The 12,598-nt window shown below is 37.3% G+C and overlaps 1 protein-coding gene across 1 annotated transcript; it reads right to left on the bottom strand.

The window, feature by feature from the left end:
- Nucleotides 1-7,317: 7,317 nt before the first annotated feature.
- On the bottom strand, nt 7,318-9,012 carry LOC118561028 (caveolin-2-like). Its single transcript, XM_036132742.1, has 3 exons — nt 8,659-9,012; nt 8,281-8,468; nt 7,318-7,753 (listed from the first exon to the last, which is right to left on the bottom strand). Exons 1-3 carry the CDS (start codon nt 8,884-8,886, stop codon nt 7,603-7,605), a joined length of 567 nt encoding a protein of 188 aa, XP_035988635.1. The 5' UTR covers nt 8,887-9,012; the 3' UTR covers nt 7,318-7,602.
- Between the last annotated feature and the right edge of the window lie 3,586 nt (nt 9,013-12,598).

Below are 12,598 nucleotides of genomic sequence, written 5' to 3'. Positions count from 1 at the left end.
TTATGCTAGTTCAACAAATATTACTGAGAGAATTGCAGAAACAAGCAATTTATGTTGTGTAAGTTTATCTTGCCCTCATGCTATAGGTTCTGTACGGCCTCTCTCATACAGAAATTGCTTGCTTTAGTGGTTATGAACTGTATTTCAGGAGCAAATTTTTACTTTAAACAGTGGGACACGTCCATATGTGCAGACCTTGTTAAAATACCTCAGCTTGCACTGCAGTTTCAAGTCAGAATGTCTGCTGTAAAAACATGTCCTCTGACTAATTTGTGACAAAGTTCTACTTGTGCGGTAGCTCAGTGCTGAAGGAATTATCCCCAATTATGCACAACAATGAAAGGGAGAAGTAGCATGGCTCTCTCCAGCCCCTAAAACCAATTAGTCTGGTTCTAAAAAGTCTGCACTTACATACGCATCACTTTGATCAGCATCAGTCACATGCATTAAATAACATCAGAAAATTGTCTCAGCTTTTAAAAAAACATGTAATCTGACCTCTTTAGTCTTTCATTTGTATCTTATGAAAGCCAGAGTGTGTCTTGTGGATAATTTTACCCCCACTATAGATTTTGCATCCGTTTCTTTGATAAATGTAAACACACCTAATAGATGTAATTATTTGTTCATTAGATGGACATTACTGCATCTTAAAACATTTACATGCTTTCACAACTGAAATATGTTTCACGTTGGATTTTATCTTGTTCTAATAAAATCACTATAAATTGTTAAACTGGCCTCCTTTTATGTGTAAGTACAGCTTTGTGAATATGTGTTTCCGGTGATGTCTTTTCAGAAATACATAATGTTCACATTTATTTTGTCTCGGGCCGAGAATGATGATGTTTTATCAATTTCAGAATTGTTATCTAGTCTGAAGGACTGAACAGTCTGAATAATCATTATATCTCTATTGAAGCAAAGAGATTCTGTTTAGAGTTCAGATTAGTTTTATTTAGCATCACTGAAATCGTTAGTTTCCAACCAAGGATTTTATAGTAATTAATATGAATAAGAAGTTATCTAATTTTCGACCATGTATGTGTTTGCCAGTTAATTATGGAAAAGAGAAACACAAGCAACAAAACAAAGACAAAAAAAGATACCTACAACTAATATTAAAGGCTAAGAAGGTATTTTTTATGAAATTAAATTGTTATCTTAGTTGTTTAATGTCAATCTTTCTTAAAAACAAATATTTTACTCAACAAATTAAAAATGTATGTGGTCAATATAATATAACTTGAGATGGAAGAGGATAGGCAAATAAAGATGAAAGTTTCATTAATCTCTTTGATCTTTCCACTTCCAAAACCAGAACCATCACTAAAGAAACAATTGAGTGTCTTATCATGATCTGGAATGAGCTTGTTAGCTAGCCAAACTGATCAAGACCTCTTTTTATGTGATTCCCACAGCCCCATTATTCACCTGCGTCAAAAGCCAAAAGCTTTCAGGGAAATAATTAATCAGATGCTAACTAATCAGAAACAAACTTGGGATAAAACAAGAAATGCATCACTTCAAACAGACTATATTAAAATGGATTCTGTTATCATTCTTGACCACATTCTTTGACTAGAGAAATACTGTAAAAGAATGTAAAACATCTATTCTTGTAGAGGAAAACTGTCTCCTGGCTGGAGCTGTTTTACCCTTTCAAAATTTCCAACATGCATTCTATTAATAAAGAAATGTATCACATTAAAGGTTTAACACATTAACCACTTTTCAAAGTAAAAAATAATTAAATCATAAACTGTGTCAAAATCTTGCAGAATTTCTGGAAATTAAAAAAATATCAACAATATAACAGGTATTTTGACACATTTTAACAGAAATTCAAACAAGACTTCTTTTGAGCATAACACGTAGACACAAGTCAGGAGTAAGGAGTTCCCAAAACACAATTTTCTGTGAAATATGTGCATGTATGTAAGGATTAATTATGTCATGATAAAGCCAGGCACCCTTGGTTTGGATACCGCTGGTATTCTGTCAGCTACAGAATGTGGGAAAACCTGTATGTCAGCAATAACATGCTGATATAGGAAATACCAGTCTGGAAGAGGCAAAGAACAGCTGAATGCAACAATTTCATCTTAGAACAAGGCCCTGACAACAAACTTCAAGAAGTCACATTGAAGGTGTATCATTTGTGTGGACACACCTTCTCATTTTTTCTGGCTTTTCTTCATTTTCCCTTTTGTCCTGCATTGTAGAAGGCATTTACAGAAGACTAAAAGGGAACCCACTTGGAAATTTGTGCTAAACCTGTTTTGTATTAGTCACCTCTTGCTTTGATGATTTTTGCATGCTCTTGTCATCTTTCAGCTTCATGAAGTAATCACTTGATATGGTTTTCAGGTTATCAGGTAGGTCTTTCAAGAGTTAATGTCTGAAATCCCTAAAATCTTTTCTGAGTTTAAGACCTGCTGTTGTGTGGTACAGGCAGAGGTAGGATTGGTACAATGAGCTGGACCAGGGGTCACAGCTCCGGGGCCTCGTGTGTCTCTTTGGCCACTCCCAAATGGCTAGTTACAACTTTGGCCGAAAAAGCTTAAGACATGATTAATATGTATAAAAATGAGGGTAAAAAGAGCTGATTCTGGCATTTTGTCATGTTTTTATTTCATGTTATATTTGCATAGAATTTTCCGAACAGAATGACATGATGCAAGTTTTTTTTTTTTTTTTTTTGCATAGTTCTTTTGTTTTGTCATCAGCTGTAAACTACATGTTCTTTCATCATTTTCCACAAAAAGAAAGAAAATGGTCTTGTTCTCTATCTGTAAAAGTTAAAATTTTTCCTTTGTTCATAAATAATAAAGAAAATTTTGTTTTTCAGAACAAATTTGCTTGTTTGTTGTGAAACCTAAAAAACAACTATAATGTCTTAGTTCTTAATTTAATATAAAACAAGAAATGTATACAGTGGGTGTTCATAAAGCAAACAAAAAGAGTTGTGCAGGTGTTATGGCTCTGGACAAATTTTATATATCTAGAACGAGAGCAAAAATGGCTTTTTGGATTGTAAAAGTTGCTGACCCCTGGTCTAGACTACTTTTTAGTTTGCTGCATATTTCAAGATGTGTTCATTCTTAGTTTTTATGTCTTCAGTTTTTATATACAATGCAGAAAAACACTGGAGCTTGAAAATTAGAGAAATGTAAAGAGCATCCAAAACGAATCAAACCAAATGGTAGTGACTTTAAAAAAAGTATTAACAAGTTTAACACATAGTTTTAAAAGCCTTTAACATGAGAAAAAATATTGATATAAACAAATAAGTGTCAAAACATTTGACAAGCACTATAAATACACAATAATAAACCTGAAAGGCCTTTTTATTAAGCAAATGAGCTGCTTATTTCAGCATCTTATTTTAATTATAAACCAGGTTCTCAGTCTTTAACTCCTTGTTTTAACTATCTGTTTAAAATAAAGGATGACATTTTCTAAAACTTTAAAACCATTTAAATTGCTTTTATGGGAGGCACAATGTCTGAGTGGGTCACCAAGGAGCATTTTCTCACCACTTAAAACAAACTTAAAACTTTGTAGCATTACAATAAAACACAATTTTTATACCATGTGAGTTTAAGCTTTTGCTTTTGATAAATTCCTTATATGGAGGAAAACAGACAGTGTTACAGTGCAACAGGATGGTGAAAACAACAACTTAGACCTTTTTTTTTTGCTTGGAAATAACAGCAGTTAGAGAAGGTGTAAATAGGATTACATGTTGTACACACCAGGAACATTTTTAGTCGCTTTTTTTAGTTGCTTCAAACACTGATCTTAGCATTAAATGCCACTATGAATTCAATCTCCTTATAGGATTAATGATTAAAGCTCAACTAAAAGAGAACAGTGCTCCTCTCAGTCTTAATAGAGTGCTCAATTGAGCAGTTCCCATCATCTTAAACTTTTGGCTGCCCTCATGTCTTCTCTTAATATAAGCCAAGTCCCTAAAGAGGACATAAAAGTAAGATTGACTATGAAGAGCTGTTTAAGCCGTTTTTAACTTAAAACTTTGCAGTCTTGGCACGTACGTTTTTACCTGGACGTCCTGCAAAACATCCTCACACTTTTTCATCAGATGATAGTTTACATCAAAGAATGACTGTTCTGCAACACATCCCATGATGCATATAGTTACTTTTTTTTTCTTTTAGAGATTGAAAAAAATACTCATTTGATTTCCTTATGCACTGAGATTAATATGTTGGCTCCCTTGTTAAAACTGAAAGGGCTTAGAAATTAAAATCTGCCTTATACAGATAACACCCTAAATGCTTCTTAAATCATAGCTTAATGTTTGTAGATTGTGGCAGGAAAAAAATCCTCTGATGAGGAAAATCAATGAGGGAATTTATCCAATATTTGGTTGGAGGCAAGTTAAGCACTTTCTGATCGTGTAAAAAGAGTTTAATGAGGAAATTGTTTATATGTTTTGAGGTCTCAAAAATTGCAACAAAGTTCAGCCTCTTTCATAAATAGAGTCGTTAAAATGATTTCCAACCATGAGCAGGATTTTTAGGGATTGCATTCATGTGTAAACTGTATGAACATCTAAGAAGATTAGCATTTTTTACATTCTTAGCCATTTGACAAAAAAAAGTATTATGCCTTGCCATACTATTTAAACTCTTTGAACCATTTTACATTTTGTCCCTTTAGCACCAAAAATGTCAGTGTTTTTTTATTATGTTTATGTGATTTATACCTACACCAATTTTCAAGTGAAAAAAAATATTCATAGGCTTCAAGTCATATTTACAAAAATGACATCCATAAACAAAATAAAAAATTTCAGATGTAATGTGATTAGTGTACCTGTGTGGGATATAATCTGGTGCTGTGTGAAGGCCCCAAAGGGTTATTTAGGTTAGCTAGAAAACATCCTCATGAAAAACAAGGAATATGGCAGACAGCTTAGGGACTTAAGCTACGTTCACACTGCAGGTCTTGATGCTCAATTCCAATTTTTTGCTGTAATCTTATTTTTTGTGTTTCATTACAATTAAGCTATAGTTGGTAATCCTGCTCAGAAACACTTTTTGTTATACTAGGTAAAATCATCCTATCATCCATATGTATCCAGTTAACTTAGCAGCTAGGTGAGCTGCTCTCACTGTAGGCTTTGAACATGGCAAAGAGTCACAAGAAGCTAACTGCGGTCATATATAAGAACAAAAAGGCCTCAGTAGAAAGAAATAAGACCATGGTGGATTTGGGAGATTTCTTTCACACCTGGAGAGCATGGGGAAAAAAAGCAAGATGGTCTTGCACAAGCACAGTTTTTACAAAAAGGGACTTGGGGAAATTTACGGGAAAATCGCCTATCCTAGCTTTAAATACGACCGCCATCAAACTGCTGTCCGAAGAGTTCAAGACCGCAAAACGAACCGCAAGAGCAGATAACGGAAGGAGACGTCACACAGCCGTGCACTGTTTGCGGAAGTAATGGTACATTTTTTCTAGAAGTTTTCAATAAAGTTTTGTTAATGAAACAAACTCAAAAAGGGAAAAAAACGTGGATACTGGCCAGCAACTCTCCTTGTTATTAATAGAAAGCTGTTGAGCAAAGGGAGCCGATAATATTAAGATCACATCATAGCAAGACGAAGTAAGGTAAGAAGAACGCAGCACAGCTGTTAACAACGGTCTGTTATGGAGCGCTAACTGCTACTACTGTGTACGGATGTGTAGTGAGAGACAGGAGAGACGGATAAAATGCGACATGAAGACAGCGGACACCTTGAAAAGAATCTGATACGTATCGAAATTAATAACACATTAAAGTGGCACAGATCGGATTTTTTGGAGGGTGAAAAGATTTCACTCTGCTGGGAAAAAGACAGATATTGATTGCATGAGGGCAAAAAGATCGGATTTGGGTCTCATTTCCCTGCAGTGTGAACGCAGCCATAGCCTACGTTCACACTGCAGCCTGAAGTGACCCAAATCCGACCTTTTTTGCCCATAGGCGATCTGGATCTGATCTTTTCATGACAGTCTGAACAACACAGATCGGATTTTTTCAAATGCGACCCAGGCCACTTGGATATGTGGTCCTAATTCCGATACGTATCTGATTTTTTTTTTTTTTTTTAAATCAGATACGTATCGGCCATGTCGCATTATCCGACCTGTACATCACTGATACTCGACAAGCATCACAAATATGCGTCCTGCTATGCAGAAGCGGGAAGAAAAACAACACCCATGGCGGACAATAATGAGGAGAGCAGTCAATGGAGAGAAAGCTCCGGTTAGAAAAGAAGTGAAAGATCGCAAAATGAGCGGCAGCATTATATGTTTACTTCCGCAAACATTGAGCACGCTTGCTACGTGTGACGTCATCGTGTCCTGAACTGCGCATGCGGGACACTCAAGTTGTATGAATTCAGTTCACACAGGAGATCACATACAAGTCACATATATTTGGAAATGTGAACGACCACGCAGAAAAATCAGATTTCACAAAAAAAAATCTGAATTTAGCATTAAGGCCTGCAATGTGAACGTAGCCATAACTGATGGATCCATCTAAACCAGGGTTAGATAATGAAATATTATTCCAAGCTTTAATCGTCTTATCCAGCACCATTCAGTCCTTCATACAAAAAAGGTTGAGTATGGTACATCTGCAAACCTACAAAGACAATGCTACCAGCCTAAACTGACAAGCTGGGCAAGAAGAACATCAGTCAGAGAAACAATATAGAAGAGCCCATTAAGGGACTCTGTAACAGCTGACGGGAGACAGATCACAGGTAGGATGGAGAATTTCTTGAGAGGGAAATAATTTGTTGGGCACTCCGCAAATCCTGCCTTTGTGGAAGAGTGACAATAAGAGCACAACTGTTGAAAGAAAATCAAAGGAGCTGGTGAGCTAACTATATAGGCGCCACAGAAAACACAGAAAGTTCTTTGGCCAAATGAGACGAAAAATGAATGTCTCGGGCTTAGTTTCCCACATCATGAACCTTAGAAAACTGACACTGTAAATAACCCTGAGAATACCATCAAGGTGAACGCAAAGTGGCGTCAGCATCATGTTGTAGGGATGCTCTCCTTAAGCAGGGACAGGGAAGCTGTCCAGAGTTGATGGGAAGAAGGCTAGCGTGAAAATAAAGGGTAACCCTGGAAGCATAAACATACTTCTAAGGCTGTAATGTCATACTAGCTGTAGAATCAAAGCAAATGTTTGCATGTCTTAGAAAGACATGCAGCTGTAATTATATTATATTATATTATATAGAGGTAAGCAGTATTGGTTGACGTGTCTAAATAAACACACACAACACTTTTTCAGAGATTTATTACAAAACAATGAAACCTGTGCATCCTATTTTTGTAATTACGTGAAACATTGCTCTAAAACTCAAAACCACTATTAAGTTTGATGTCAAATTACAAAATTAGAAAAAAAGTTTAAGTGGTATGAATGCCTTTGCTCGACATCTTCTATATAATTTTTACATTAAAGAATCAAAAAATCTCTGTTGCCTCTGTTTGTTTCAGTCCACATGAACAGAATGTTGTTTGTCCACATCATCGACGCGTCCAAGTCTGAATGTGCCTCTCGTGTCATTCTTTGGACAGATGTATACCTAAACCTCCACAACCTTTTCCTGCACTTGTCATCAATGGGACCACAGTGACATGCAGCACGATGCTCCAGAAACTCTGTAGCCAGCGAGTCCCGATGAGGACACAATGGATACAGGGACGAACCGTCCTGTCACAGAAAAAGAAAACACAAACAAGTTAATCGTCTGCATTTCCGCTGGAAAATGTCTCTTGGTACAGACTAATCAGAATAAGGAATGGTGAAATCTTAAATGAATTATACCGCCATTTTACAGTGCTGTGTAAAAGTATCTGCCTCCCTACAGATTTCTGCTGTTTTTGCTTTTGGTTCACACCCTTAATGTCACAGAGTATCAAACCAAGTTTTGTTTCAAAAACCTATAACCTGATTAATAACAAAAAGTAGTTTTCAAATGCTGATTTCATATATTAATATATGAAGAAAAAAAATTGGCTTTTGTTTCCTTTGTCCCATATCAATGTTATTTTGATCATCTTTAGCGTTAAAAAAAAGGGAACAAGGGGTAAATACTATTTTAACAGCACTATATCAGTTCTTTCTCCCTTGTTTACTGATTTCCTTTTTTCTTTTTTTGACAGACCTTTGGCAATAGTAGAGTTACAACATTAAAACAATTTCTGAAACAAAGCTGAGGAGAGGAAAGGTAAACCTACCAAATGTGGAAGCAGTTCAGGACGGCAAAAAGAAGACCAGAGATAACTGACATGGGAATGGCCAGAAGCACCGTGACTATCCTATATATCCAGACCCTGGACACTTCAAAGAGGGCGTTGCTCCAGATCCATACTCTGTCCCCGCTGCGCACCGATGGCGGCTCAGCTATCACGTCCTCAAATTCCACCTTCGGGACACAAAAGCTTGTTAAAAATGCTCATGGAGGGCTTTTTAAATGACAGAAAATCCACTAATGGTTAATCAGTCAAGCAGCTATATGGATTTTCTTTTAATAAAATTATTCAGATGCTTTATATATGCAAACAAAAAAACTATTTAGGCAATCTTGAATTAACTAATGCATACAATTGTTTTACCTTGAGGCAGGCATTGATACCTCGGGGGTCCCTTGAATTAATCAGAGGTTTAGTATCACTGATTTCCACTAGTGTGGACGTATGAATGTCTTCCTCCTCGTCCACAGAAGGCTGGGCTCTCCATAACGTCTGCGGTTCCTCCTCATCTTCAGACTCTTCAGGGTCACTGGAGTCCCCCAGATAAATCTCCACTTCCCCCGGATCGTCACCTTTCTTCACTGTGTCCATTTAATCGACTTGTAAACACAAAATAAAAGGGAGCAGAGAGGGTCGGCCTGTCCCCACCCCAGCAGCCCAGACAGAAGGCCGCTGACCGGGCCCTTCCAGCTGGCTGGGTGCTGAGGTTATATTGGGAACATTACAGTGACCTGGATGGTATTTGCAGCTGGTATTTCAAGCGAAGATCATTTTCCGGTGCTGTGCGGAGGAAAGAAGGGGCTGAGGAGGATATAAATACGTCAAACATGATCATGGGTCTGTTTACACTGACACACTGCAGTGTAAATTTACTCATTAAAACAAAAACAATGCACAGAGATAAGAAGTCATGATGAGGCTTTTGGCAAACGTCTTGCAGTTTCTGGGATTCCATTCATTTCTCAGGCTGATTTTTTTTTAATTTATTTATCTGCTCAAGTAGGCTGGGCAGGCACCTAAACTATGAGACCATACTGCCCCTTTGTGGTGACTGAAGGGACTCTACCATTTTTAGCTATGATAATTTAAATGCAGAGACTAATATACTGGAGTGCTTCACAGGAAGCGGATGGAAAGTGGAAGGAAATGATACGCAGTCTTCAGAACTTTCAACAAGTGAAAATCTGAAAAGTGTGGCATGCATTTGTGTTCACCCCCCCAGGTTTAATTCATAGTTTGCACAACAAGCCTTTGCTGCAATCCCCGTTTTTTGGTGTACATGCCTCTACATGCCTTACATAAACAGAAACTCAAATGTTTCTTCTTTACAAAAAACTCAGTTGGATGAAGAAAGTCTGTGAGGAAACGTTCGGAACTCCTGTCAATAACTCCTGATTACATTTAGGTCTGATCCTTCATTAGAGCAACCTCATATTTTCAAGCACCTATAAATTAATTTCACTTGTTAGAACTTGCTTTTTTAGTTTCCACAACACTTTGTGTCTATGACTCAAAATCACTGGAACTCTCCTAATTTCTTTTTTTTTTTTCTGATTCTGGTCAAATTTCAGCACATGTTAAAATATGGCGTCAAAATAAATAAGTAAATGAATATGGCAGCTTATTAGCACATTTCCTCTGTTCTATGCATAAAATCCATGTGTGATAAACATGCATATAAAATGGCTGGCAAATTTATTGGGAAGACCAGTGCCACCCCAAACGTCCTTGGTGGGATCACTGGAATAATCACACAATTGGAAAAACCTTGCATTAAAATTTATTTTTCTTCAGTGAATTTCCCAGAAGGGGCATTTATTTTCATGCATTTGAAAAAAGACTTTTCCTCTTCCATCAACCTTTGGACCCATTTCAAGCTCACTGCCATCACTATTAATCCTTATATTCTTTAAAAAGAAGGACCAAATAGAAATATTCTTTAAATAGAAGCACCAAATATAAATATTACTTAAATAGACAGACCAAATTAGACTATCCTGCAGCCTTTCAACCTTTCAGCTTGAGGTAATACTCTTTGAATTGGCTTGAAAAAAAAGTGCCACATGATACTCTTGCTGGCATATATAAAACACATGCAGCCGTCAATTCAGCCTACAGTGCTCTTAATAATATGACCACAGGGATAGGAGGAAATAACAGCTAACTATTTCCAATTGAAAAGCAGTGCACGATATTAATATACAATGCATCACAGTACTGTGATGCATTGTTTTTGCAATGTTTGTTTCTTGCTGTTAGTCATGTAGGTTTTGCGTTATTAGCGCATGCTTTGTGTTTAGTTTCTTTCATGTTTTTATTGATAGTTTCTTTGCTCCAGCTGAACTCATTCAGTGTTGATTACTCCTCTTCCCTCAGCTGCATTGCCAGACACATTCTGTGCCATTCCATGCTAGCGTTGTCTGACTGTTCGTCACATCCTGTTCTCCTTGTGCACGTCAGTAACTATGTGTTTTCGTCATTATTAAACGCTGTTGCTCACCCTGTTGCTCCTGAGTTCCTGTCCGCTCTTTGGTCCGGGACAAACCTCACCACACATGACAAAAACAGGCTGTAACTGAATTCATTGCTGTGTGCTTTTACTCTGCATTGACCACTGGAGCGTTTCCATGGTAAGAACAATTTCAGATTGCTGGATGGAGACAGAGAGAGGACACAGAGTATTGATGGCAGGGAATTTCCTGCCTCAGTGCAGGAGACGAAGGCATGCTAATGGACTGCACACCCAACCAGATGGAGCTTGTTTGTTTCCGGCTGCACAGGTAAGGTCAGCAGAGAGCGTGTGTGTGACTCTCTTTGTGCGTGTGTGAATGACCCAAATGGAGAAAACCCAGAGACAGAAATGGAGACGAGATAACAATTTTATTACCACTGCACACTGTTGCCAGCAGTACTGGGTTTGCTCCGGAATTGAGTAATAAAATAAAAAAATATATATAATAATAGTAAAGTGAAAATAATTCAGATATAATAAACAACAATAAAATAAGAATAAAGGGGTCATTGGTGAGTCTGCATCTACGTATTACGGATAGTTTTAAACAAGTTGTATGTCAGAAAGTGAACTGTAGAGAAAGTTATAAACAGTGACAAATGAAGGTAAACAGGTAAACATAAATTGAAAACACGTGGCAGAGACAACAGTATTAAATGTAAACTATAGTGAACAATGGACAGTTTACTACTAGCAAGAATCATGCCACAAAGATATGAGCATTAATGTTTATTGAAGGAAGGGGTGGATGGATGGGAAGTGAGGATTGGGTCATTTGGGGAGACTCGTTTGAAGGCATGGGAGGAGGAGACTCAGCGTAGGGGGGAACTCTTCTGGAAATGGCTTTGGTTTGTTGATTATCAGCAGGGGGCGATACCCCTTACAGCTTTGGGAAAGAAGCTGTTTTTGGGAGTGTATGTTTTTGAATTTTTTTTGTTCCTGAATCATTTCCCTGGTGGAAGTGGGATGGACAGCGTATTGCCTGGGTGGGTGGGATCTGTGGCCATACATCTGGCGGGAAAACAGCAGCTACAGACATGCAATACACTGCCCATATACAAAATTTACACAAGCGCTACCCAAATGTTGCAGCTGTGGCCCTTTGAAAACATTACTCAAGCCCCTGTCATAAAACAGTTCCATCATAAACCCACAGAGACGAGCCCCTTTCTGAGGTCCATCTGGTCATTTACAAATCAAGATGCTGCAGATCTTCTAAAAGTCTGTTATTGAAATCTCTCACTGCAAAAACAGAACTAAAAATAAGTAAAAAATTTCTTGAAATTAGTGTATTTGTCCTTGATTTGAGCACGTAAATAAGATTATCTGCCAATGGAATGAGTATTTTTACCCCTAAAATAAGATCACTAGATATACAGGACTTGAAATAAGATAATAGAGATGAATTGTTCCGATTTTAAGTGCAAAAATCTTATTCCATTGGCAGATCATTTCTTTTACCTGCTCAAATCGAGGATAAATACACTAATTTCAATAAAATCTTTTTCACTTTTAGTTCTCTTTTTGCAGTGATACCGTCTTCTGTTGGGGCAGCAGCACCAGAGCCAGGGACCTAAAAAGGCTCAACAACCTGATAAAGAAGGCTGGCTCTGTTCTGGGACAACTGTGGAACCACTGGAGACAATGATAATATAAAGAAGGATTATTTATAAAAGCAAGAACATTAGGGACAACCATGAGACTGTCTTGGGAAAACAGAATGTCTTCAGACAGACGCTTCTTCAAATCTGTTGCAATACAAACTGCTACAAGAGATCTTTCCTGCCAACA

This window comes from Fundulus heteroclitus, unplaced genomic scaffold (assembly GCF_011125445.2).
Source record: "Fundulus heteroclitus isolate FHET01 unplaced genomic scaffold, MU-UCD_Fhet_4.1 scaffold_535, whole genome shotgun sequence".
Classification (NCBI taxonomy): Eukaryota; Metazoa; Chordata; class Actinopteri; order Cyprinodontiformes; family Fundulidae; genus Fundulus; species Fundulus heteroclitus.
Note: the sequence above shows the minus strand (reverse complement) of the source record. Positions and strands in the feature narration are given on the sequence as shown.

Excerpts from the sequence above, each read along its gene's own strand:
- LOC118561028 (XM_036132742.1), bottom strand. The coding sequence starts at position 8,886 with ATGGACACAGTGAAGAAAGGTGACGATCCGGGGGAAGTGGAGATTTAT. Across the intron at positions 8,469-8,658 it reads GTATCAATGCCTGCCTCAAG|GTGGAATTTGAGGACGTGAT; the intron begins GTAAAACAATTG and ends TGTGTCCCGAAG. Across the intron at positions 7,754-8,280 it reads CTGAACTGCTTCCACATTTG|GACGGTTCGTCCCTGTATCC; the intron begins GTAGGTTTACCT and ends TTTCTGTGACAG.